Source organism: Myzus persicae, unplaced genomic scaffold (assembly GCF_001856785.1).
Source record: "Myzus persicae strain clone G006 unplaced genomic scaffold, MPER_G0061.0, whole genome shotgun sequence".
NCBI classification, from domain to species: domain Eukaryota; kingdom Metazoa; phylum Arthropoda; class Insecta; order Hemiptera; family Aphididae; genus Myzus; species Myzus persicae.
Window position 1 is genome coordinate 162,797 of NW_019103923.1, and position 26,331 is coordinate 189,127.

The 26,331-nt window shown below is 26.9% G+C and overlaps 1 protein-coding gene across 2 annotated transcripts; it reads left to right on the forward strand.

The window, feature by feature from the left end:
- Positions 1-1,432: 1,432 nt before the first annotated feature.
- Positions 1,433-18,927, forward strand: LOC111036398. Of its 2 annotated transcripts, none has more exons than XM_022318414.1 (22): positions 1,433-1,615; positions 2,322-2,455; positions 2,618-2,763; positions 3,875-3,934; positions 4,011-4,161; positions 4,231-4,394; positions 5,255-5,341; positions 7,218-7,386; positions 7,992-8,140; positions 8,233-8,353; positions 8,947-9,098; positions 9,183-9,254; positions 9,316-9,502; positions 10,831-10,973; positions 12,145-12,340; positions 12,572-12,768; positions 12,844-12,981; positions 14,097-14,142; positions 14,211-14,349; positions 14,741-14,945; positions 15,030-15,124; positions 18,713-18,927. In XM_022318414.1, the coding sequence occupies exons 2-22, from the start codon at positions 2,416-2,418 to the stop codon at positions 18,732-18,734; spliced, it is 2,679 nt and encodes an 892-aa protein (XP_022174106.1). In that variant the 5' UTR covers positions 1,433-1,615; positions 2,322-2,415; the 3' UTR covers positions 18,735-18,927. The 2 variants fall into 2 exon arrangements, with proteins under 2 accessions (XP_022174106.1, XP_022174107.1); XM_022318415.1 differs by lacking the exon at positions 1,433-1,615 and adding an exon at positions 2,026-2,044.
- Positions 18,928-26,331: the final 7,404 nt, after the last annotated feature.

Genomic DNA, 26,331 nt, shown 5'->3' on the forward strand with positions numbered 1-26,331 from the left:
GATTTCGTATACGATATACCTAAAGGTAATATAAATAAAATATTTTTTTTTTCAAGTTTTTGTATATTTTTGGTCCATCAGGTTTATTGATTATACCTTATTTGCCTTTTTTTTCAAATAATAGTGCAATGGCTTTAATTACTTATAAGCTTTTAATTCTTTGAATTGCTAGCTATTTAAAAGTTGCATTGGTGGTGATTAGTCGTTATGAGTTTAAATTGGGATTATAGAAGGGAATGAAAGAATATTTACATAGGTTTGCATAGGTTACCAACATGTATGTATATAAATATATATATTTTTTAATGGCCTGGTAAAATGTAAAAAATTGGCCTGCCTAAAAGTTTGTACACCCAGAAAAGAACTGAAATAATGCCCCTGCCTATAACACTATTATAATAAGGAAGAAAAATCGATTGTTTGTTTGGAAAGCACTGTAATTCGGAATGGCTAAACTGTTTTTAAACATTTTTCATCACCAGTACCAAATAACTAAACTATCCCAACTTCAAAGGATCCATAGACTACAATTTATCTCGATAAGTGGCCTTTCGGTTTTTTTTTCATTGCAAATTTAACTTTTTATAGAAGATGAACCAATAATGTATTATTGTTTATCATAAGGTTGCTAATGGTTACATAAAATAAAATAGTTATTATGAACTCCTATGATTGAATATAATTTAAAAACTGTTTTTTATAGTCTGTTAAAACCATCAAAATTACGGTTTAAAATCTTTTAAGGATATTATAATGGGATGAATTGACTGGCATTATTGGAACTGTTAATTTCGATAAATTATGTTTCAAAAAAAGTCTAGGAACGATACTTCTAGCTTTTATATTAAAGCCAAAAGAATGTTATTAATGAAAAAAAAACAATTATGTGATTATGTCAAACAAATTTGAAAATTATACAATGTATAGAAAATGATAACATAAAGACAGAATGAAAATATAAAGTATCCTCAGTTATTGGTTTTTCAGTTACACCCCAAAACCAAAATTTATTTAACGTAAAAATTTCAGTTTTTCCTTCATTATTTTATTTTCTGTTTTTTGAAAACTACTGGGAATTGTATACTTTCATCTTCCTTAAGTGCTGACTAAATCCAATCTCAAAGTGGAAAATCGAAGCATGATTACTGCCCAAGAATGTGATGGAAGACAGAAAAATATAGACACATCATTAGATACATAAATTCATTACATTGTTTAGAATTTAAAAGATAAATAAATATAAATTATAATAACGTCGACGGCCTAACGTAGATGAACAATAGATTTTTATGATTGTTATCATTTTTAGAGTGATAATATTATCAATTTCTTAAAAACATATGGATTTTCGTTAGTTAACCAAGCCATATTTCACAATGCACTATAGAATTGTTGATTAGGAGTAGTCGGCCGTCGGACATAGGATAAAGTGTTATCAGTTATCTTGAAACTTCAATATCATTTGTACACAATATTATGTATTATGTACACTTAATGTAAATTTAAAAACGACGTAGCCATAAAATTTATTATAATAATTGTACTCAATGTTGGATTTGCTTCCTCAATTTCAATAAAAGCCGAATGAGGAATCATTGAATTGCACCACATAATGGTAGGTACCTTAAGATGTATTACTGTGGTGTCTTCTGTAGGTTAGCATTATTTATTACAATAAAAAATATACTTTTTAATTACAATTTTTATTAATTTAAATCAAGCATTGGCTTGAATTTAAAATAAATATATTTTTAATTATGTATTATTGAATTATAAAATAGATAGTATGCATAAACTTATTTATTTTCTTTAATTCAAATTAAAATACTCTATTAAAATAAGAAAGAAGTATTCTACTATCAATGGATCGAATAGTAAAAAAAAAGTGGGTTTATGATAATTGTTCTCTTTCTGTGTACTCTATTATGAAATATTGTAATTGATATGATAGTGGCATAATAAAAATATAAAACCAAAAGTGATGAGTACTTATGCAATTTGGCACATTTCTTTTGTTGTAATTATGGACCACTGATTATAATCAGTAAGTTTTTTAGTAATTTTAATTTTCTTTCACATAGAATAAGTACAACTACTAGGTAATCAAAATAATTTGTAAAATGCTTTCCAATTTTAATTGTTTGTGGTACACAAGATTTATTTCAAGGTTCTCGTAATAATTCCTGTAAAATTGCTTTATTTTGTTATGAAATAATGTACTTATTAGTGATTTAGACCTTACATAGAATCACAGTTATTTTACTTAACAATTAGTAAGATACTAAGTAGTTAAATAATATATTTTGAATTTTTTATTTCAGTGTTTTTTCAAAAGTCAAATGGAGTTATGTCATATCAAATGTTTGAAAAAAAAGTAGTCCAGTAGATTTTTTAAGAACTATAATTCAGTACATTATGTCAACTTGCATTTCTGATGATTCAAATTCAATAAATGGTAATAACTAATCATGAGTTAAATCCTAATTTATAAAAACTTATCGTCAACTACATCGTTTTTTAAACTAAAATACATTTTGTGTTGTAACTTGTAAAAATGTTTTTTTGGATTTGAATGTACTTAGCTTCATACCTAATTGATTATTTTTAAATGTTTAAGGTATCCATGAGTCACAAGTGAATTATTTTTGTACTTATTGTCAAGATGAAATTTCAAGTTTTCCATGTCAATCAAATAATGCGTACAACTCAATGATTATTTTTGTCCGTTGTGCAATTTGTGAAGAATTTTTTCTTTGCTTAATGGTAACAATTAATTTTTACGTGCTAAAACTAACCTATTTATTCAATATTAATATTGTTAAATTATTAAAATTATTAACATAGTTCATTTTTAAAGATTTCATTTTTTTAATATTACTTAAAAATTAAAATATATATTTAATATTATGTATGGTTAAAAGATTTTTGGTGACTTGGGTAGTATGCTACTTACCGAAAAATATGATCTATCTACCTGTTATACTTACTATTATATATGTATATATTATATTGTTTTTTTTTTCATTTTATCATTGGAAAGTACCCGTGGCTTAAGTTAAGATAAAAGACATATTATAACAGTGATACATTTCTATAATAGCTAAATAGCCATTGTGATAATTATTTATGACTAATTTGGAATAGAATATATTAAATTTTATTAATACTATTGTTGTAATGCAGATTTTTATCTCACTTAGCATGGTTACTTATGTAAAAAAAATATGCATGAACTTAAAATCCCTTATAATAAGTATTTACTCCAAATTGAAATTTTAAAGAAATAATATACTTAAAAGTGTGAATAATTTTATAATTTTAAAAGATCTCAATGTTTTAAATTTATTTTAATATGATAGCTATCCTATATTATTTTATTTCTTTAATAAACCTTAAATATTTTAATAACTTAAATAAGACAACAAGCCAAGAATTAAACATTTGGCTCACTTCAATTTATCAATTTAATGGTATGTATTATGTAAATTATACTTTATTATCAATTACCAAGTATATATGTAATAAAACATGATGTAATATATATTGTATGATGAAATAATGAAAGCCTGGATATTGTTAAATGTTTTTAGAACCGAGGTTTTTAAAATTTTTTTTTCTCAATATCTCAATATTTTCATGTTTATTAATACTAATTTTTATTTATAAGTAGAAGTCAAAATCCTATTATTATTGTATACGTACATATCAAAAAAATGTTTTATTGATGAGTTCAATATTGAATCCAATTTTATTCAAATCACAATAATATCAAAATCTTAGTTACAATGTATTTATTTAACTAAATTAAACATTTAAAGTGGTAGGTATTATTGAATTTTAAATATATTAATTACTATTATTCATATTGTTCTAGTGTTTTTCCAGTGGGGCTGAAATTGGTCTTCATAAGAATTACCACGATTATAAATTAGTTGTAAGTATAAGGTGTTGATATGTGGTTCAGAATTAAAAATATAAACTGACATAATTTTGCATTAATTTAATTATAGACAGTTTTTAAATCAAGTACGTTTTCAACAAAACTTTTGGATGCTTTAGAAGAGTGGATTTCTGAAGACACTGAAAAACATTTAGGATCAAAAAAACTTGTAGATAGTTGGGAAGATGTTGCTAGTGTAGTTGGATCAGAATATCCTGAAGGTATATTCTATTAGTTAACTGTTTATTTACTGTTTTCCTAATGTTTTATATTTTTATATATTTTTTAAGATGTGAAAAAAGAATATTACGATACTTTTGTCAACGGTTATTTTGGTCAAAACATTATTAAGTTAGTTAATAAACATACAGGATATCCTCAAGTTGTGACATTAGATCAAGCAATAGCAATGGGTTGTCTAGAAAATTGTCCTATTTATTTTCCAACACGTAAAGTATGTTTTATGTGTTGTGTGGTTAAGGATAAAATATCCTGTACTAAAATATCCAAGTTAAAAATCCAGAGATAAAATAATCAAAGTATAGCCAGTATAGGACAACATTTTAAAAACCAGTCTAACATGTTGAGCTCTGCTAGTATTATAGCGCCTAGCCCGTGTCGCCACGATATACTTAATCCTATGCATGTAATTAATATTCATTTATGAAAAGAATAATTAAATAGTGTACACATTGTAATAAGAATTACCACCTACCAGGAGACACCCACCCTACTATATGTGTTGAGAGGAGGTCGACAACGGCAAACAGGGCAATGTTTATGATTTCGACTACCCATTAAATGTGTTAAAAAGAGAATATTGTTATTAATAAAAATTACATTATTTTTTTAATTATATATTTTTAGAATAATAATAATAGGAAAAAGAATAAGAAATGTTTTCATTTGCAGTAGCAGAATGATACATTAGATCATTAGTACTCTTTTTAAACGGATTTTGTCCTACATAATCATGTTTTGAAAAAAAAAGTTGTTATATTATTAAATGTTTTTAAAATATGATTTATAAATAAAAAATGCATCGAATTAAAAACAAAAAAACTTAATTTATAATAATTATGTTATATTAATATTCTCTTTTTATACAGGCTTTTAACATTTTTTTTTACCTGGATATTTTAGTATAGGATATTTTATGCAAGATTTGTGTTGTATGTACTTAATAATAATTATACTATGTATTTTTATCATTATGTATATTTTGGTTGATTGTTGTACATTCTTGTTGTTTTTAAACCATTTCCATTAATTGTAAGACCTTAGGTTTTATCATTATTTTTTATATTTTTGCAGTACCTAAAAATTCCAGCAGATACAGAAAAAGAAGATGATTATGAAATTGTAGAGGAAAATATAAGATATAATCGATATAATAATCAGGTATCTATAATATTTAAAATAATTAGGTAACTTGTAGGTTGACACATATTATTTATTTATTTTATATTAACAATAATACTACACCATAATATGATACTTTGTGTTCAAAAATCAACAGTAGGAAAATAATATTTTAATTTTATTGTACTATTATTTATTATGAATTTATGCATTTAGTAAATGGTGATTGGTATTTATTGTTTCATTATTTCAACATTATGTTTGTAGACAATAAAACAATAGGTGCATAATAGTGCACCTTTTTATTAATACAATTACGTTATTCAATTTGAATTATAATTTTAAATACAACTAATTACCTAACAAATCATATAAAAGCGTACATAAAATCTAAGAGGTAAGTGGTGTGATAACTAGTAACTCGTGATCGTTTTGATTAGATTGAGTTTATTCCAATCATATTTTTTGGTTTGTAGGTGTCTAGTTTTATTTTATTTTACAGTACAGGACAAACCCATTAGATATATATATATATACATAACAATAATAAAATGTTTTATGAAAACTATACTCAAATTTTTGTGGGAGACAAAATGGTCGGTATTGCCAATGTGGATAAGATTTGATATAAGAGTTGAGATTGTAGTTTGAGGATGAGAAAAGAACTGATGATTGTGTACAGAGGCAGGGGACATTGAACAAAATATTTAATAGTTATTTAGAGCTGTCACTTTTAGAGGGAAGCAATCGATAGTAAGAATATATTTGTTGAGTGACAATGATTCTCTGAGAAAAAGAGAAGTTGTATTGGTGTGTAATCTAGGGCAGCGTTTCCCAAAGTGTGTTCCGCGGAACCTTAGAGTTCCGTGGGACAATATCAAGAGATCCAAAAGATGTATGAGATTATTGAGAAAATTATGTTTATTAATTATGTTTGTTATTTAAAATATTTTTGATTGAAAATTTTTTTTAACTAAGTTTAATAATGAAAAGTCATTAACAATATCATTAAAATATTATTTAGACTTGAGAGTTTAGAGAATTGATTTTCCTTTTTTTATTTAGAAAAATTGTAGTTGAGTTGGATTAGACATTAGGGTTCCGCGAAACACAACCAATTTTTTAAGGGTGCCGTGGTCGTAAAAGTTTGGGAACCACTGATCTAGGGTGCATTTAATTTATGAGTAGTTGATGGAGGAATTTTCTTTGGACCCCTACGATCATATAACTAGCAGAAGCAGTGTATGAGTTCCAGAGTGTGGTGCCATACTCAAGAATGGGACAAACTATGGAACAGAAAAAGGCGGCTAAGTTTCAATAGGTTACATGATAACAATGAAGAATTTTTATTAATTTTATCTTTTAAAACATTGTAAATTATAATCTTCAGGGATCATCTTATCATCTAATTATATAAAAAAATGTATCATTTCCAAAATATCTCAAGTAAAAAATATAATTAATGATATTCCTGCACAAAATCCCCCAAAACAATTAAATAATTTCTAAAATGTTATTTTTATGATTTCATATGGCTATATTTAAAATATGTTCTTCTCAGATTCAGATCGTATGATATAGTATTATTATAATGATATGCTATACATTGGACATTTGTTTAATCTGACTTTATAGAAATAGTCACTAGTCAGTAAATAAGAATTTATACAAGCAATGTACTGTGTAACTTTGTGTACCTAAGAATTAATACAATAAATTATTTATAAATATGCTATGAAATAATTTAAAACCTTATAATAAAACTAATATTAAATTTTGGGCTAAAAAATGAATTTATATTGTGGAAATTGTATGCCAATGGACAATTAGTAAGAAAGTTCTTATTACTATGGTTATTTTAATTAACATTATTTTCTGTGCATTGAAGAACTATTTTGTTTTATTTTTTATTTAGGATCTGACAATGCAAAATAAGAATATATTAGATAGTTACCAAGTACAATTGTTATTGCAATGTACTGGAGAATTTGGCTATGGGAATTGGGAAGATATGTGTAAGCAATATAATACAATTATACACACGGAATATCCAAGAGGAAAACGCACATATTTATCAGCAATGAGTAATTCATTTTTATTTAACTTCTTTGGCATATTATTACTACAATATTAAATTTGAATTATGTTGCACCTATCATCAGTGGTGTAACAACCAGGGATGATGACAATGCCAAATATGGTTGCACCTGGGTTTTAAAGGAGCTCCTGATGAAGGATCCTATGTTCCTTTATTGACACAAGCATACAACCACATTTATATACCAATGTGATAATTAAATTCAATATACTCTATACCTCCATTTCCAATTAATTATCTTACTATTAAACCATAATATATTCTCTATACACCTTGAACATGTTCAGTTGCAAAAGGGCTATTTGTTCAAAAAGGCCCCTTTTCAAATCCAAGTTGCGTCACTGACTCTCACGGGGATATAATAGATTTGTTATGTGTATACATAGTTTAGTTAATTGCTTCTATTTTAAAATAATCAACATATTTCCAAGTACCTGTCATTAATCTTCAATTTTTAGTTCCGCAATGGTTATAACTTATAAACATTATTAATTAACTTAAGAGTATTGTTGGATAAAAATACTTAGTATCAGTTTTGCAAATTATTTATCCGATTTGTCAAATTTAATATTAATAAATATTTATAAATAGAAATTAAGGAAGAATATGTATTCCGTTTTATTCAAAATCCTATTTTGCGTGGAACTTGGTTACCATCCTTAATTACAAGACCTCAAATACCTGATCGAACAAAACGTATTGAAGGACCTAGATGTGAATATGAACAAGTTTTAAAAGAAGTAATTAACTTTTTTTTATGTTGAAATTTTACATTCAACTAAAATATTTTGATTATATCTTTGATAAATATCTTCTTAATTATTATTTTCAGCAACTTCCTATTGAAGATTTGGATATTTTTTTTTATCCACCTCCACTAGACGATGTAGATGAATACAAATGTACAATTGATGAACAAAAAATTGTAACTGATGAATCTTCTGAATCCAAAAGTTTGTAAAAATAATTTTTAGTGTTTTTTATTTGTTACTTCAAATTTAATTTCTGTTTTGTTTTTAATCCCCAAGAGATTTTTTGAGAAATATTGAATTTGAGGAAATTTAAACTTTTAGCACTGACTTAAGGCTTATATTATACCTATTATGTTAAGACCAAAATTAGTTAATAATTATAAAAAAAATATTAATTTAATGTACACACAACTGAATATTATATGGCAATTTAAAATCACTAAGATACAATTATAATTCAGAATTGAATTATTATTTTTATGTATATGTTAGTTATTAATTCATTAAATATTGAAATTATTTTGTGCTAAAGAAATTACTGGCAAAATATTCGATCAATTAGTTTTTCTTCTAGTTGAAACTAATTGTTTGTACCAAACAATGTAATTATATAGTCTGAATGAGCATATCAATATTAATAACTTAAACCTATTATAAAATCGTTACGGTTTCTTGATCTGTTAAAAATTTGAAATAATCATCATTATCATTATTGTTCCTATACTAATATTTGATTACATCAACCAATTTTATATTATTTGACTTTATAAAAACATAAATTATTTTGGTTTTAGGGAAGTGTTTAGTTTGTACATACTGTCAAGATGAATTTGAAGTTATTGGTTATCGAACAGACAGTCATAAATTTTCAAACTACAAATTAATTACTGTATATACCTGTTGCTCAAATAAACAGACTTGTGAAAATTTTTATTTATGTCTAGTGGTTAGTTATTTATTAATATGCATTATACCATTATTTGTTACATTTATATTTATGTTAAAAAAATATTATTCTACATGCTTTTAGTGTTTTGCAAGTGGAGCTGAAATTGGAAAACATAAAAATAGTCATGGCTATACTTTGATAACTGAAGTGAAAGTATGTATTTAATTAAATTTTTTTTGTTTTATTAATAATATTTTTGTTTTATTTTTTTCAGACTTATTCTAGTAATGTTTATTTTCAAGGATCCAATTGGACTGCTATTGAAGAGTTAGCGTTTTTATATGCTCTAGAAGAATGGTTATGTGAGCACTCTGATAAATATATAGATCCATTAAATTCTGGAAATTGTATTACAGATTGGGATTCTGTTGCTCAACATATTAGATCAAAAAATGTTAATGGTAAGTTAAGGAGTATTTCTGTCTTTAAAGTTTTTAATATTTATTAAGGGCAAAATTGTTAAAAGTAACTTGCTTCTAAAACATAGGTATTTAAAATTAAAATCAGAGGTTTCAAACTTAAATTTCTAACTTTTATGTGTCCTTATAAAATGTGCTAGTAAAATTGCTGATAAGATTATTTTTTTTGTATCTGTAATTCCACTATTATAATACTATAACTATTTTAAAAACTAATTGAAGGTTAATATGTTTGAACCTAAAAACCTCATTCCACAATCTGTTATATCTGGACATAATAAACAAATTATGAGTATAATACCTATTAAAACAAACACATGTTTCACACAATAAAGAACCTTCCCGCTGAAGAAACTTTATCAACCACTTAGCCCACAACGTTTTGTGATATTAATAAATATCTAGCTCGTTTATGAGAGAATGTGAGTATTGTCAGTATGCAACCACTTCTTTAAAATTATTGTAGTTACTTTCAGAGAGATTTTCAAAGAATAGTTGAATTAATAAAAATAAACATAATCTTAATTTTAATACAACTCAATTAGATTTATTTTTTAAATGCTGTTAGAAATGTTAGAAAGTAATTGTTTATTATGGCTTTCAAAAATAATACACTATATATGTAACAATTTGCTTAATGGTTTTAAATCTTTGAAGGTGTGTTGCTTAAGAGAACGTGATACCTGCATGTGTTGTCTCTGTCTTACAAGTGCGTAACATAGCAAATTGTACTCTCAGTAGAACACGTGTAGCTCCGTTAGTTTAAAAATTAATGCGACTTGACCTCTTCTAAAATCTAAAGGTATGATTATTATCTAGGCAACCTCATAAGCTTTTTATTATATTTTTATTTTAACTTGAGTTATAAGTATTTTAAGATGTATAAAAATTTACAATTTTAAAATACTCATAACTCGCGTTAAAATAAAAATATAATAAAAAGCCTATGAATTTGTCTAGATAATAATCTTAACTTTAGATTTTATAAGAGGTCAATTCACTTTAATTTTTAAATTAACAGAGCTACACGTGTTCTGCTGAGTGCACAATTTGCTATGTTACGCACTTGTAAGACGGAGACAACACATGCGGGTATCACGTCCTGGTCCTCTTAATGTGTAACATCTAAATATATGAAATAAAAAAAAGTTCTTGCTACTGTTAGTAGTGGTTGATGGGCTTTAATATTTTTTCAAGATAATCATAAATATATCTATTATATTATGAGAATTTTGTTTGCATAATTTTATTATGTTGGTTTAAGGTTGTAATGTTTTGTTTTTTATATTTAAATAATTTTACCTATATAGAAGCAAAAACAGAATTTGAAAATTTAATTTTAAATCGGAGAATTTGGCAACTTCTTGAAACATATGCCCATGTTGAACCTTTAATTACATATGAAGATGCAGTTGAAATGGGATGTTTCAAAACTTCTAATCTAACATCTAGTGTAAGTTAAATATATATATTTTGTATAGTGGGAGGGAGTGGCCGAGTAGACTAGGGCGTCGGTTGCAACTTGCGCATTTGAACCTCAGTCACGGGGGGCATTTTTCTCCGTGCATACACATGTCTGGAGAGAGAGGCCTCCATCCCCCAACCGGGTATGGCAGGAACCTACGGGTGCTCAATCAAAATTCTGCCAAATAGGCATCTGAACTAGGCTGTCGGCCTACTCCCAGACTAGCGCCATACGAAAAAAAAAATTATATTTTATATTTATTGATATTTTAATAAATCAACAATATGGTATGGGTAGCTTTTTGTTTTCTTGGTGGTATACCATTAAACCACAAACCACACCTAAAATAGTAGTTACCAAGGTTTGCAACTTATATTCTTAAATCACTAAAATATGCTCTTGTATACGTCTCATCCATTTAGTGAAATCGCTCATTTCATGAAGTGGACATCCACTATTTATTAAATAATTATAAAAATTAATTGATTTAATTTGTAAAAAATTTTGTTAATATAAAATAATATGATATAATAAAATGATAAAATTTTTTAGTTAAAATAGAATGAAATATGAAAATTAAATCATACAATTTCTTAATATTTTATTATTTATTTGGACATTACTGAGAGTTATACAATGTACAAGTTACAAATTATATCAATTAACTTTTATATTTATTTAATACATAATTACCAAATAGATAAGTGTTTTCCAACTATTGGCCCTTGGGCCAGTTATAGGTGGCAATGTACAAATAATAAATTAAACTTCACAAATATGTTTCAATTCCATTTTTAAATATTTAATTCATTAATCAATATCATTAAGGCATGATATATTTAAAATTTCATCAATCCTTAGAACACAAATTGATAAAAGCAAAATGATTTTAAAATGTAAGCGGAATTTAAGTATTGTAATTTGACTTAGCTTTTTCAATTTATTATGTTTCAATTTTACCATTAAATCAATGCAAAGATTTATTTTTGTACTTTTAATTTTAGTTTTTTTATATTTTAAGTAACAAAATATAAATTTTTAATTGTATGCTTTAAATCTTTGTATAGGTACTGATAGCTAGCTATCTACTTAATCTCTTGTAATTGTTTAATAATTAATTGTTATGATTTTTATTCAAGTCTAATAATTAATTTTTTAGATAACAACAGATACAGAAGAAGGAATAATAGTAAATGAAAAAAATACATGGAATAAATCAGATTTAGAGTTATTATTAGATTACACGGCTATATATGGTTATGGTAATTGGGAAAAAATTTCAGAAGAATTCAATAAAACTAATTTTTATGAACATTTTGGAAAAGTTAATTATTTTATAATAAGAACTCCTGAAGGTATATACTACATTTTCGTTAATCATTTTTGAATACATTCTGTGTATAAGACTATTTAATTTTTTAATATGTTTGGTTTTATGTAAAATTATATTTGTATAATAATTTAATAATATTTTTTTAATAATTTATTATAATTCGTATAATTAATAGGTTATTATACTTCGGAACTAATTGCAGAATATTATTATCATATTTTTATTTATGTATTTATCTATGTTTAATGAATAGAAATAAAAAAAGAGTATTTACTCCGATACTTTGATGATCCAATTAGACGAGGAACGTGGAAGCCACCATCAAATAAACCAATTATTTTAGATCGTACGTGGTTTTTTAAACAACCTGTTGAAATGAAGTATCCTATAGTGGATCATAATTTATTCTCTGATACTAGTTATGATAACATTGCTGATGAATTTGAATATGTATGTTGTAAAAAAATTATATTATATTATTTATGTTATTGATAGTAACTACTTTAAGTTTATTATTTTCATTAGCCTTACATGCATACAGCCGAATCTTCCTTGGACAATGTGGATGATTTTGAAACTAATTTAGACTGCTTTCATTCAAAACTTTCTAAGGAAAAATTTAACGGCACTACAAAAGATGTGATGGATACTAAAGATACCTTTGTAAGATATACCATCATATAAAATATAGATCAATATTTTTAATTTAATATATTTATTATATTTTATATATTTTACTTGAAATGAAGATGTTCTATCGTAAATTTTTCATATAGTTATATTTATTATATTATATTAGTATAGCAATATACTCCTATACTGCCGTCATAAGCGAAAACGCCGTAGGTCACCGAAAAACCATTTTGAGAAAAACGCGTTTTTGTATTTTGTATTTTCATAAAATCATAACACCTTGTACATTCTAATTATTTAAATATGATACATGGTTTCTTATGTAATTTTACCTAACGAATGCAATGAAACAATAATAAATATGATTAAATTAATAATTGACAAGATATTTTACTTTACTCATTGTACCTTAGTATTGGTATAAACTTTTGCTACACTATTCAAAAACAAGAATGCCGTAACTCGTAATTAACAATTTCTGATATGATAAAATTATCTATATTTTTTTCTTTTACCTTGCATCGATAATATTCATACGAAATAAAATTACGGTCTAATTCAGGGAACTTTTCTATAAAATGTTGGTGCATAAAAGTTTTAGTGACATCACTTGGTAAATAACGAATGTTTGGAGCGTCTTCACGGCGATAATGTGAAACCAGTCCGTGTTACTAAGCCAAAATGCCGCCAATTAAAATTTGTACTATGTACTAAAATAAAATACCGTATCTTCAATATTACTTACTGCGTTAATACTTAGTATGGTGATTTTACGGCGTTATTACCTAGTACCCATGAATTTTTCTACGGTTTACGGCGTTTGAGTTATTTGATTATTGATCGTATTATATGTTTGGAGTAATATTTCAGACGTACGGCATATTCATCTACACAAGCCGAATTTCATAATAATTTTTTGTTTATAACCTCATTTTTTATTTTTTTGGGACTTACGGCGTTTTTGCTTATGACGGCAGTATAACTATGATTCTTGTCCAAAATAATCTTTAAAAAAATGTCTTTTTAAACATTAAATTAATTTTAATTTAGGCAAGTAATATTAAATAGTGATTAAAATTAAAGATATCATATGGTCGTATCTTGTGAATAACTATAATTAATATTAACTTAAATCAATTTTCTAGAAATCAAGAGATTCATGTACGAGCGCAGTGTTCAATATTAAAAAAGGTATAATGTTGTTTATAAGACATTTTAATATCTGATTAATGTTACTGATGTAATTATTTATGTTACAGTAAAAGCATTAATTGCTTTAGAACGTTATAATAATATTTTGTGGGATCGAAGAATAGCTAAAAAATGTGTTCACAACTATAGATTGATCGAACATTTTGCAATGTACAAAAATAAAGATTTACCAAAAATAAAACAATTGTGAGTATAATAGTTTTTTAAAGTGTATCGAAAACCAAACCTTAAAACATAATTTTCTAAATTTTTCATTTATTTAGGTATTGGTAATATTTTTTACTCCAAAATGTTTTGGGTGTAATATTAATATAGTGTGTTCTTATTTTTCTAAATAAATTACATAAACTAAATTTAACTGTATATCATATTATTGTGAATTTTTTATCTCTAAATAAAATAATATCTAATACAATTATTGTTTATGCTTGCTCAGTGGCACCAAACCATGAATATTATAGTTTTATATTTATTAAAAAAAAAAAATCCTATTCATAACTTTTAAAGTTGCATTTTTTAACAAGTTTTCATTGAAAATTATAGTATGTACAGTTGTATATTTTTTTTACATTTTTAGTTCTGAACAAACGTTTGTGGAGCGTTTAGTGAAAATGTCAAGATTTATGACTATTGACACTCATAGAGCCTTGATTGAAGGTGTAAAAAATGAAAAATTACTGAGACTGCGATTAAACGAATTAAAATATTACAGAAAGATAGGTTTAACAAAACTGTCTGAAATCAATAAGTTCAATAAATTACAAAAACATAGACGTCAAAAAGTTAGTGAGATTTTTGTAGAAATTTATTTTGAAAATAAACAGTCATGTGTATTGAACATCTTTATTTTCTATTTTATTTTTTAGAAATTTTCAACACTTCTTCATACTGAAGACTCATTGGATCTTAGATGTCAAACATTTAATGAACTTCTAATTCCTTCAGGATCTAATGAAAATGGGTAATTATCTAAGTCAATATATTTAATCTTAGATAAACAAAAATATGACTATCCAATAGTTAAAGTTTGTTATTATTGTATTTATAATTTTAAAATAAGTTCATTCTTTGAACTTTTTTCTTCATATATGGGTCAATATTATGTAAAAATAATATAAAATACATCTTGTATGTAACTATAAAATAAGGTTTGTCAAATTTAAAAGTAATCCTTAAAAAAAAAAAATTAAGACAATATTAATAGTTATTACTAATATACAAATATGTTTTTAAAATTCTATAAAAATAGAAAAAGTTTAATTTTGACTTATTACTTTTTTATTTTATATTTTTAATTTATCGTGTTAGATAACCAATTTATTACAATAATTGTGTTTTTAATTACGGTACAAATTTATAAGAATTTACAATGTTCGATGTTATGTTAAAAATAATATAATTAAAGTACTTCCCATATATCATAAATGCTGATAGATGTATCAGTAGCATTAGTATAGTACTTGGAAGCGCTAGTTTCTTAAGCTTTATGAATTCATGTTTAGGATGTTTATGACTTTTAAAATACACAAAAATGTACAACTCAAAAATAACCAATAAATATCAAAATATGGCAAAAATATCCAATATGACATTTTAAAATTGTGTTATTAAATACAAATATACTATAAATTAATATAAACAAATTTTTTGACTAAAAATATGTGAATTTCCACTTTGCAATATTATGTTGTTTAATGTAAATTTTTCCAGGCTGTAACTTTCACGGGACGAGGTACTTAACAGAATAATACTAAAACATATGTTGAAAATACATCCACCCTAACCTCTAAAACAACTTTGTGTAGTCAAGCCAAAGCTTGGCAAGTTAGACATTTTTTTTCAAATGATTTAAGTTAATTTACTTTAAAACAAAAACTAACAAGTTAGAATATAAGTTAGTTTTGAAACTTTCTAAATTTGTAACTTAGTTAAAAGTTAGTTTGGTGAAAATAGAAACTTAGAGTAGAAGTTAGAAATTATTTTTTTTTTAAATATTTGAAAATATAAATTTAAAACCCATTTGTTGAAAATATGTTAGTTATTACATAAATTAATTACTCGGTGTCTCAGTATCTAACTTAAATTATTGATGACCTAACCGATAATTTGATAAAGTGTCTCAACTTTTAAGTAGGTTGGTACTGATACTAATAACCTCTATAACTTGGAAACAAATTAGAATATTAGTCATTAGAACACTGAATGTATAACAAAATAAGAAATTTACGAACAGTATGATACTATATTTGTATAATATGTACTGTACATATGTTGGCCATTATAATTTTAGGCATCGCGGTTTAAGTGCTTTACAAGAAATAGGTGTATTGTATTACTACAATATAAAAATATATTTACTAATATAAATAATTAATAAGAAGTAATATGATAAGAGAAATGATTTTATCATAAAATTGAAAACATTCAATATTTGTTATTAATAAATTATGATCATGGCTATAGATACTAATAGGATTCATTATTTCATTTAAATTCAGCAGTTTTGTGAGAAATTTGGATTTTTGGAATGAAAAATAAACTGCTAAAATAACCAGTTACTTAATGTTGGATTAGATAATTTTACACATCTAATTCAACTAGTAAGTTACAAAGTTATTATGAATTGAAACCAACTAGTTAGTGCCCAGTTTTGAGCAGACTACATATGGCACACAATACATTAGAAAACTGAAGATTTTATTAGGTAAAGTCACTATGTTCATTAGACATCATCACTCTTTTATCAGTCTTAAAAATTATGGATAAAAGTAGAGCTAGTAAAGAAAAGCCTTCTATACAACTATATGTATAATATTTTCTCATTTATCTTCCTGCAAAACCAACAATCCTTACCTTATAGTTTATGTAATATTATAAAAGTTGGTTAAAAAACTAAGCTACAAAAATAGTTTTTTTAATTTTTTTTTTTTTTTAACATTTATTTGGAAAATATACAATCTGTAAGGTTAGTTTACAATAGGCATATATGTGGTGTTTATGTGTTTTTACGTGAATTTACATGAGTTTAAGGAACTATCCAACAGCAGTATTTATGGTGTGAGCGATTTTCTAATTTAAAATACATTTATTAATTGTTCTCAGAAAAATATGCATTTATTATTATTTTTTTTTCTTCAAAATATATATTTATTCTTAAAAATCCCTAAATTTGCAAAAATATGTAAAAGAAAATTGAATGTAACAGATTCTATGTTATACAAAATAAATTTATAACTTGGCATGCATTGAGCATGGCTAAAAGAAAAAATATGGAAGTCATAAACATCCTAACTTTATATTATCATTGTATGTATTATATTATAGGGAATCTACTGTTAAAATCTGTTTTTATTAGTATAGGTAAATTGTCTTGTATTGCAGCAGTTCTCAACCTTTTTGAGTTGGTAACTCAAGATATTAATCCAATCTTTTTGAAAATAATGTTCAATGGAAGGTTACCCATCCAACCTCTCCACCTAAATTTTTTCAATTCCTATAGCTAAAAGAAACTATAAATCTTCATTTGTATATATATTTTTTACTCATATTACTTATATTAATAACATTTTTAAAATTAATTTTTGGCAAACCATTTAAAATTATTTTCAACCCTATGAGAACTATTGTTATATTGTATTATAGTACACAGTCAAAAGTTAATTGGCAGAAACATAATACATTTTTTTACTGCTTAATTTTACATAAAAAATTTTGCTCATTTTAAGTGTTCTTATACTGTTTATTTTCCCTCAAAATCCAAACCCTACTGTGTGTATGAATTATTTCATCAACTTGTTTTTTTTTGGTAATGAAAAATTATTCAGTGGATGTTTATTTATACATTTTAAGTTGTAGAGGTTAAAAATATAAACTTTAATCATCGTCTTTTACCGTGTTTCTTCGCCCAACACTAAATCTAATCACATATTTTTCTACAATATTATATCATAGAAAATTATTTACTTAAATATAAATCAGTATCTGTACCGTACACTATTTATTACTTATAATTCATTAGTTACTATTCAGTATTCATTTTAAGTATAGCCATACTTGCTTCACATATTTCGTATTATTTTGTATGTATATACATTATTATGAAGTCCAGAATAGTGTGATATACTTTGACAGTACAGTTAGGTGCCTATTTAGAATACATATAATAGAATAATTTATAAACAATATTTTATATTTCTGACTATTCATTTTTTTTTTATATAAAGAAAAAATGTACAAAATAAAATATAATATTTTAAATGTACCTATTAGGTTTTATATATAAGTAAAAAAATTTACTTAATGTGAAAATAAAATAAATTAGGTAACAAAATTTAAAATAACACTTAAAGTTTTCATCTATAGATTTAGATTTTGGAATATATTTGCAAATTTATTACTAATGGTGATTACTGATTTCATGGACTTAATATATTGATTTGATATTTATAAATATTATCAGTAAATTATATATAATACATACATAAATTAGTTAATTTTCTAGTATTATACATCAATATTATTTTTATGACGTGTATCTTTATTATTTCAGTTATGTTCAAAATACAACTTAAATTCAAAGTATTATTTTAAAACAAAATTGTGAGATATTAAACGTAAGTACAAATTGTGTTTATGGTAAATCTAACTGTAAACTTCTGATTGTAATATTAAATGCTATCATTAGTACCTAGTGTTGTAGTATTTGTATTTATATTTATGTTATAATAAACAAATTTTCTTTGACATTTAAATTTTTTAAATAAACATATTGTGTATGTTAATTATTCTATTTTATGTTGTTGTATTTAATTTTTATGTCTACTAATAATATAAAGGCAAATAAAGAATATACAACATTTTTAAAAACAGAAATAGGTGTTTGGTTTTTAAAATGTGCCAGATAATTTTCACATGATATCTACTTGGTTACATTTAATATTTATGGGTGAAAAAAATGTCCATTAAGCATTAGTATTCAAAAATGATTTACAACTTATTTATTTAATGTATTTTTATTTTAACCCAGGGGAGGTATCATTGGTATTTTTGACTGGAGCTATTTTTTATCTTGGTTATTTTTGAATGGTATGTTACTTGAAACAATTGGTCATTCCCAATATCAATATTAAAAAATATAAAAATTATTAATCCATAGCTGATGTTCCTTTTTTTGTTTGTCTAAAAGAATAATGTACCTTTACCCGCAAAAATAAATTATTTTGTTATATATTATGTATTTGCTAGTAGGTATGGAGGGGTTTGGGCCTTAGTATGGTTTTGCATGTATAGTATATAATAATATGTAAATTATATAACCAAGTATGTTAGTAAACTTTTCAGGATTAGAAAAATCATTTCTTATGTGTTGGTTAAGAAGACCAATGACACCCCTCATTAAATATGTCAACATGATACCTCTCTTGGATTATGGTCTTCGGGAATATTTTTTAAAAACAACTTTATTATTTATTCAATTATTTATTATTTTACATTGATAAACTGAGAGATCTACAACCAATATTAAAGTTGTCATATAATATAAAATTAACTATACTAATAATAAATATAACTATGTAAGTATTTACTAAGTAGCCACTTATTATTTTAATTCTATTAAAACTTATGATAGACATCTAATCAGTGGCGTATATAGGAGGGAGGAATGCCCTAGGCCCGAGCCCATAGTGAAATTTCAGATTCAACTAAGTAAGACATTTTATGCATATTGCTTTAGATACAAATACAAGTTCAAAGGTAATGTGTTGCCTATTATATTAAAACAAATAATGACTGACAATAAAGACGATGATCCAATAAGTCATTCATTCCATAAAAAAATCTGTGATTTTGAATTTATTATTACTCTATTTATTGTTAAAAAATTGTAAGGTATAACACACCAAGTATCTGTTAATCTCAAAAAGCTCATAATATTTATTTATATACAGCTGTTGAAAGTATAAAATTTGTTCAATCATTCATCAGTGAGATAAGGTCAAATGTTGAGAGAAGATTTAAAGAAGTATTTAAGTTTGCGGTTAATGTAGCTAATAACCTTGGTGTTGTTACAAAGCTTAAATAAAAAAAAATAAAAAAAACCTTAGTGTTACAAAGTTTGTGCTAGGAATTGTCAGTACACAAAATCATAGACAACTATTCTACCAATTCTTCAGAAGTGTATTTTAGAATTAGTTTGTCAATTGGCCCATAGTGAAAATAATTCCTATGTACGTCTATATCATACCTTATAAGTTATAGTTTATAATAACATATAATATAATTTCTTTGTTATAAAAAAAAATATTCGGTATTTCATTTTTCACCAACCATGATTCTTTAATAATTAAAAAAAATGGTACAAATGACAGTTATGAGTTTAAAGTTTTGGTTGGCAAGCAAGGGATAAAGTCCTCTAGCATAATATAAATTAGTTAATGTTATAAAATAAACTTTTTTTTTCTAAACTGCATAGATAGAAATTATGTTTCAGTTATGAGTATTTAATAGTGGATTATATTTTTAATCATGTTTGTTATCAAAACCATTATCATGATGTTTTTGTTATGTTATAAAATATATCATTGTTGTGAAGAATGTAACATTTTTGTTCAAGTTGTACTACTAGTATGTAAAATAGTTAAAAATTATTGAATTAACTATAATTAAATAGGTATAAATCCAAATGTATAACTTATAAATAAGTATAGTTGAATAGATACATTGCACAAAGATTAATTTTGGATTAATAATGATGTATTTATTTATACTATTCTTGTGTTTTATTGACACAAAGATTGAATTATATAGAAATGTAGAATAGATTAAACAATCAAAATAAGTTTGACGATATTATTATTATTATATATATATATATATATAATTGTAGTAATTTATTAAATTCAATAACATATACTATATAAGGTACCAATGCAATTCGAAATTGGTTAAAATTAGTAATTATATTAGTAATTAATCAATACATTAAATTATACAAACGAGTTAAAATAAGTATGTATTCAAATTGGATTGTTTATGAATGAATAATAACAAGGTGTATTCTCTATATGTATTCATTTATTTTTATTTGAAACATACTTACATATACCTAGTTATGTTGTTTTTATTCTATGTGAATAAAATTTGTTTTATGCTCAATTTCTCATGTGTATTCAACTATTTGCAATTATATTTCCTAATTAATTTCTATTGATTTGTAAGAATATTGAGTCTATAGGTACTATTTATTCATTCTCAATAAAATATAATTGTTTAGGATTTTGTCATGTGTTAGGTACATTTTTGAATCAATGAGGGCTAAATTCCCACATGATATGGTAAGTATCGAGTTAAATATCTAATTATATATTGTCAGAAGTGTACTCAGGTATAGTACGTCCTTAATAAAGGGTGTCGAGCGTGGTTACCCATTAGCCGTAGCCCGTAGAGCAGGACTCGACGTCTGGACAAAAACCTGGTTATTGCCGTTTTACCTATAAACAAAAAAATGAATAAAAATCATAAAGTGTATGAAAATAAAATGTTGATAGGTCAATATTTTCAGAAAAGTAAAACTACAAAATGGATCCTTTCAAATGTTTCAAAAATAAAAGAATAAAAAAATCAATTTTTTAACTTTTTTACCAAAAAATAAATTAAATTAAAAAATAAAATATATTATGTAATCTCTGTGAGTTTCATAAAAAAAAAACAGATTTATGATGTACAGTGAAAACTGTGCAATGGGGACCCTGAATAAAACTGAAAACTATCCAATACGGAATTTTTTTATCGTGAAGGCATGTTCCTATATAGTTGAACCCCAATAAAAGGGAACCCTCCTAACGCGGAAACGGAAAAATTTTGTTAGTTCCATGCAAGTAAAATCCTTGCATAAGCCGGGAATATGACACACTTACATGTTACGTTGATATAAGTATGTTGTATGTAGGTACAACGTAAAACGATAATTAAGATAAAACTGAATATTATTAAAAATAGATTTAGGGGGAGGGGGCACCTTGGATAAAATGTCAGCCTAACTCTGATAAAAACTGTGAATGCTATGTAAGCTAATAGATAAAAATTAGGTATTATTTAAATTTAAATTTGTTAGTTTGATTAGATAAAATGAAAATTCAATAAAATGAAAGGTGAATAATTCTCAAGTTAAATAAAAATTTTACTTAACATACATTAATGAAACAAACATTTTAAATTAAAACAAAAATGAAAAAATGATTTTGTCTTCTCGATTTATATTTATCAGCACAATCAGATTAGAAAAATAAATGGTTAAACGATACATAATATATAATAAATAATAATTATAGTAATGAAATATAAATTAAGTTATGTACAAAAATATAAAAAAATGATCACAGAACAAAAATGTTTCGTCTTCTCGATTTTGCAAATTTGTCTATAACGACGTCACAGTTACAGTCCTAAGTAATGCAAGTCCAATTAAGCGCTCTTCTGAAATTCTTGATCGCATTCAAGTTTTTAATCGGCGAAGAGGAAAAAAAATTTCATTTGCAGTTGCTTAAGTGGCTGGTAATGTTAGAATGAAAAATATGATGAATAATTGGGAACGTTTTGGGATCACATTTTTCAAAAGCTTCTAAAGATGTATTTGAAATTTCTTTTTCATTTATCCAATGAGTATGCCATAATTGAAGCTTTCCTTCAAAATATTTTTTTACAAGGTCTTCTGATAAATTCAAATTTATATATATTAATTCACAAAATTGTGCTACTATATTGTTAATTTTATTTTGTAATTCTGTTTGGTTGTAAAAGGCTTTTTTATTATGAATAAAAGATGACAAAATTAAATTTATATCAAACACTGACACTGATTTGTCATCAAATATGATTTTAAAATTCATCACATAAGAAAATATTGGATTTTATATTTTATATTGGATAATTTATTTTTAAAATTAACAGCGTTTTCGGTTGCTAATCGCTACTATTATTACTTTAATTTCTATTTTCTACTATGATCTGGGACTAGAAGGATGTTTTTGTTGTCATACACTCATACGTCTTAGAGTCTCTAAGTCTTTAAGTCGCAGCCCCACCACCAGCGTCCAGCACCTACGAGTAACCACTGCCGTTCACCCTTTTCGGGGTAGACAAATGTAGACACATTTAACAAAATATTAAAACCTGTGAAATTATAATTCATTTTTTGGTGCTGGTCTGCTGCCTACTTAAATTTATAATTAAAAAGGTTTATAACTTCATTACCTTTTTAATGAAAAAAGTATAATAATAGTGTAATTACAGAACAATTAAATTTCAATATAAATTTAAAAGGATGCATCAGTGTAGGTACTATTTGTTTTCTCCCACTGATCCATGTACAACATAACAAACTTGAGTTCAGCAGAACCAGGGTTAAACTTTTATGTTATTTTTTATTACTTCCTTACTGGTTTAAATTTTGTCTGTTTTTTTAAACATGTTTTAAATTTTTTGTTGACCACCTTGTAGTAATTTAAAATTAAACAAAATAAACAATAGTACATGACGGTCTTGAATTACCCGACTAAAATCAATGATAGTTAATAAGAATGCCGAGCGGTTGTTGGTTTTAGAATTTGTATTAGTTTTAGATTTTACAAATACAAATTCATAATATATGGAATTGTGATACTGTTATTGTTATTTTATATTTTTATGAATCGAAAACGCCCCCTCCCCTCGTGCCTTCCCAAACGTTTCATTAGAATTACCTAAATGAGCATTTTTATCACAACTCACAAGTAAATTAAGTGGGGGGACTCCGCTAAAAGAACCGTGGGTGGAAAGGCTCGGAGAGAAAGTTCAATACCGATTCTTCTTCACACAACTACTGAACTATACAACACACACATACAACTTACAAGTACCCAAGCATTTACATATACGTATATTACGATTATTAATTAAATATTAGGTAATAGCCGAGTTAACATTGTGTAATAATGTTCAAATTATATAAATATAAATAAGACTCCACGTAGGTGAGAGTGAGGGAAATTCATATATTAAAATAGAAGAGAGGAAAAAATATTAAAAGTTGGAAAGTTAAAGTTTAAATATAATTTAAATTGGGCATATGTAATTGTTTTGTTTATACAATCTTTTTTTTGGGGGGGGGGGGGGGGGAATCGATGACTGTTTAATCATTGAGCTGACAGCGCCGCCATTGTATATTAATGTATTTTTCAAAACATGCAACATACAACAATTTGCTAAAATCTGAGTCATATGAAAGGTCAACGGTATCATAGGCAAAGTGTGCTCCTCCCACCTGACGATATTTGGGACGAGCCTGTAGTGTCACTCCATCTCTTGTCTCATTCTCAGATGGTGGTCTTCTGTCTTCGGTCGGCAGAGTGGGCAGTGGGTCAGCGAGCTTGGTCCAAGGACAGTAGCTTAAGTTTCCTTTAACTCGGCCGTCCAATGTGTGGCATGAGTCAAGCCAGTGTCAATGTATTCCGGATGATTCCAAGGCTATGGAATTTAGATAACGATTTGGTGTCCGCCTATGCTCAGATGTGGAGGAGTGTAGACCTACTCTCTCGTCAAAATTACCACTTCGGTTTTGTGGTGAGCGAGTTCTAGTCCGTGAATCTCTATTCGCTCATCTTTAAGGACCTGCCCTAATCCGGCCACTCCAACTACTATCAGGTCATCCACAAATCCCACCAGAAGGACCCCAGGAAAGATGATCGATTTTAGGAGGTCATCATAGACAACATTCCATAGCATCAAGACTAAGACAGAACCCTGGAGTACGCCGCGGGTAACGGGTTTAAAGCTATTTTTACTGATAATCAGTACCCTATCGGAGAGCCATGACCTAATCATAAGCACCAAGTACTCAGGGGTATCTTTTCCGCAAACCGCAGCATCAATGATCGGTCACCACAGTGAATTGAGAGCCGATAAATTTTAGATTCGAACATTCGAATTCCAATGTTAAAGAAAGAATTCTTTACATCAAGCGTACTCAGGACGCACAGATTTCTAGTGCAGTGGTTGCCAATAGCGATCAAGGCGGCTATGCGGGCACCACATCAATATAGGTCTTGGTTCTGATTCTCCAACACACAGATTGGCTTGAAGCTTGAGGAGAAGTCCACCGGCTTTGTGAAGTAGGATGAACTTCACTTACTTCCAATTTTGAAATAACATCAAGAATCTCAGGCAATGGTTATGCACACCAGGCGCGGATCTAGAACGTATTAACGGGGGGGGGCATCTTAAATAAAATTTCAGCCTATAAGTCTGATAAAAATGCAAGCAATGCAAGTCCATTTAAGCGTGAGTCTACGGGGGGGGGGGCATGGCCCCATGCCCCCCCCTTGGATCCGCGCCTGATACACACGAAGTGCACAAGTTTGTCGTGTCGTAATTACCATTCTGAGCACCTCGTTAGGTATCCTAACTGGGCCGATGGCCTTGCCCGACGGCAATTTCATAGCTGCTTTAACGAGATTTTCGTCCGTGACGTCTGGAATGACCAAGGTGACGATGACTTCATCCACTTCATGATCGAAGGATTCAAACATGTTATGTACAACTAGTGATAGAGTCTCGTCCCAGAGTTGAATTAGGACTCCAATAGAATAGCAATTGAAAATAGTGAGGTCGTATAAGCTCATAAAGGCGTACTCCAGGCTTGATCCTTGGCTAATGAGAGCGAGTTGAGTGATTCTGATGGCGGCTTTGCAATCGGAGCTATTGATCGCGGCTGCTCTGATAGAATTATCACTGACAGGTAGGGCATCCGACGTGTTCTCCTCAGAGGTTTGAATCAGGAGCGGCCGAACTGTAATTTAAACTAACCTGAATGACTGTTACCATTGAGAGCGATTCCACTGCTACTATCAACTTAACGCTCCGCCCCAAGTAGACTAGTAGGTCTCCGTTTCTGGTGCGTCGCAAGGCCTTAACAGTTTTCGCTGAACATTCAGGACTGACCCCTCACGCCCTAAATCGCTTGGGAGTGTCCTCTTAGGTCAAACAGTCTTGTACTTTGATGAGGACTGCAGCATTTTGAAGGGGGGGAGCTCTCCTTGTGGATGCCGCTGGGCTGGATGGGAGCTTGGGGAAGTCGGCTTCACTTGCCTAAGGGGGCCTTTGGGCTGCCCCTTGCGACCAGGTCTCATCGTC

Excerpts from the sequence above, each read along its gene's own strand:
- LOC111036398 (XM_022318414.1), top strand. The coding sequence starts at position 2,416 with ATGTCAACTTGCATTTCTGATGATTCAAATTCAATAAATG. Across the intron at positions 2,764-3,874 it reads AATTTTTTCTTTGCTTAATG|TGTTTTTCCAGTGGGGCTGA; the intron begins GTAACAATTAAT and ends ATATTGTTCTAG. Across the intron at positions 9,255-9,315 it reads CTTTGATAACTGAAGTGAAA|ACTTATTCTAGTAATGTTTA; the intron begins GTATGTATTTAA and ends TATTTTTTTCAG.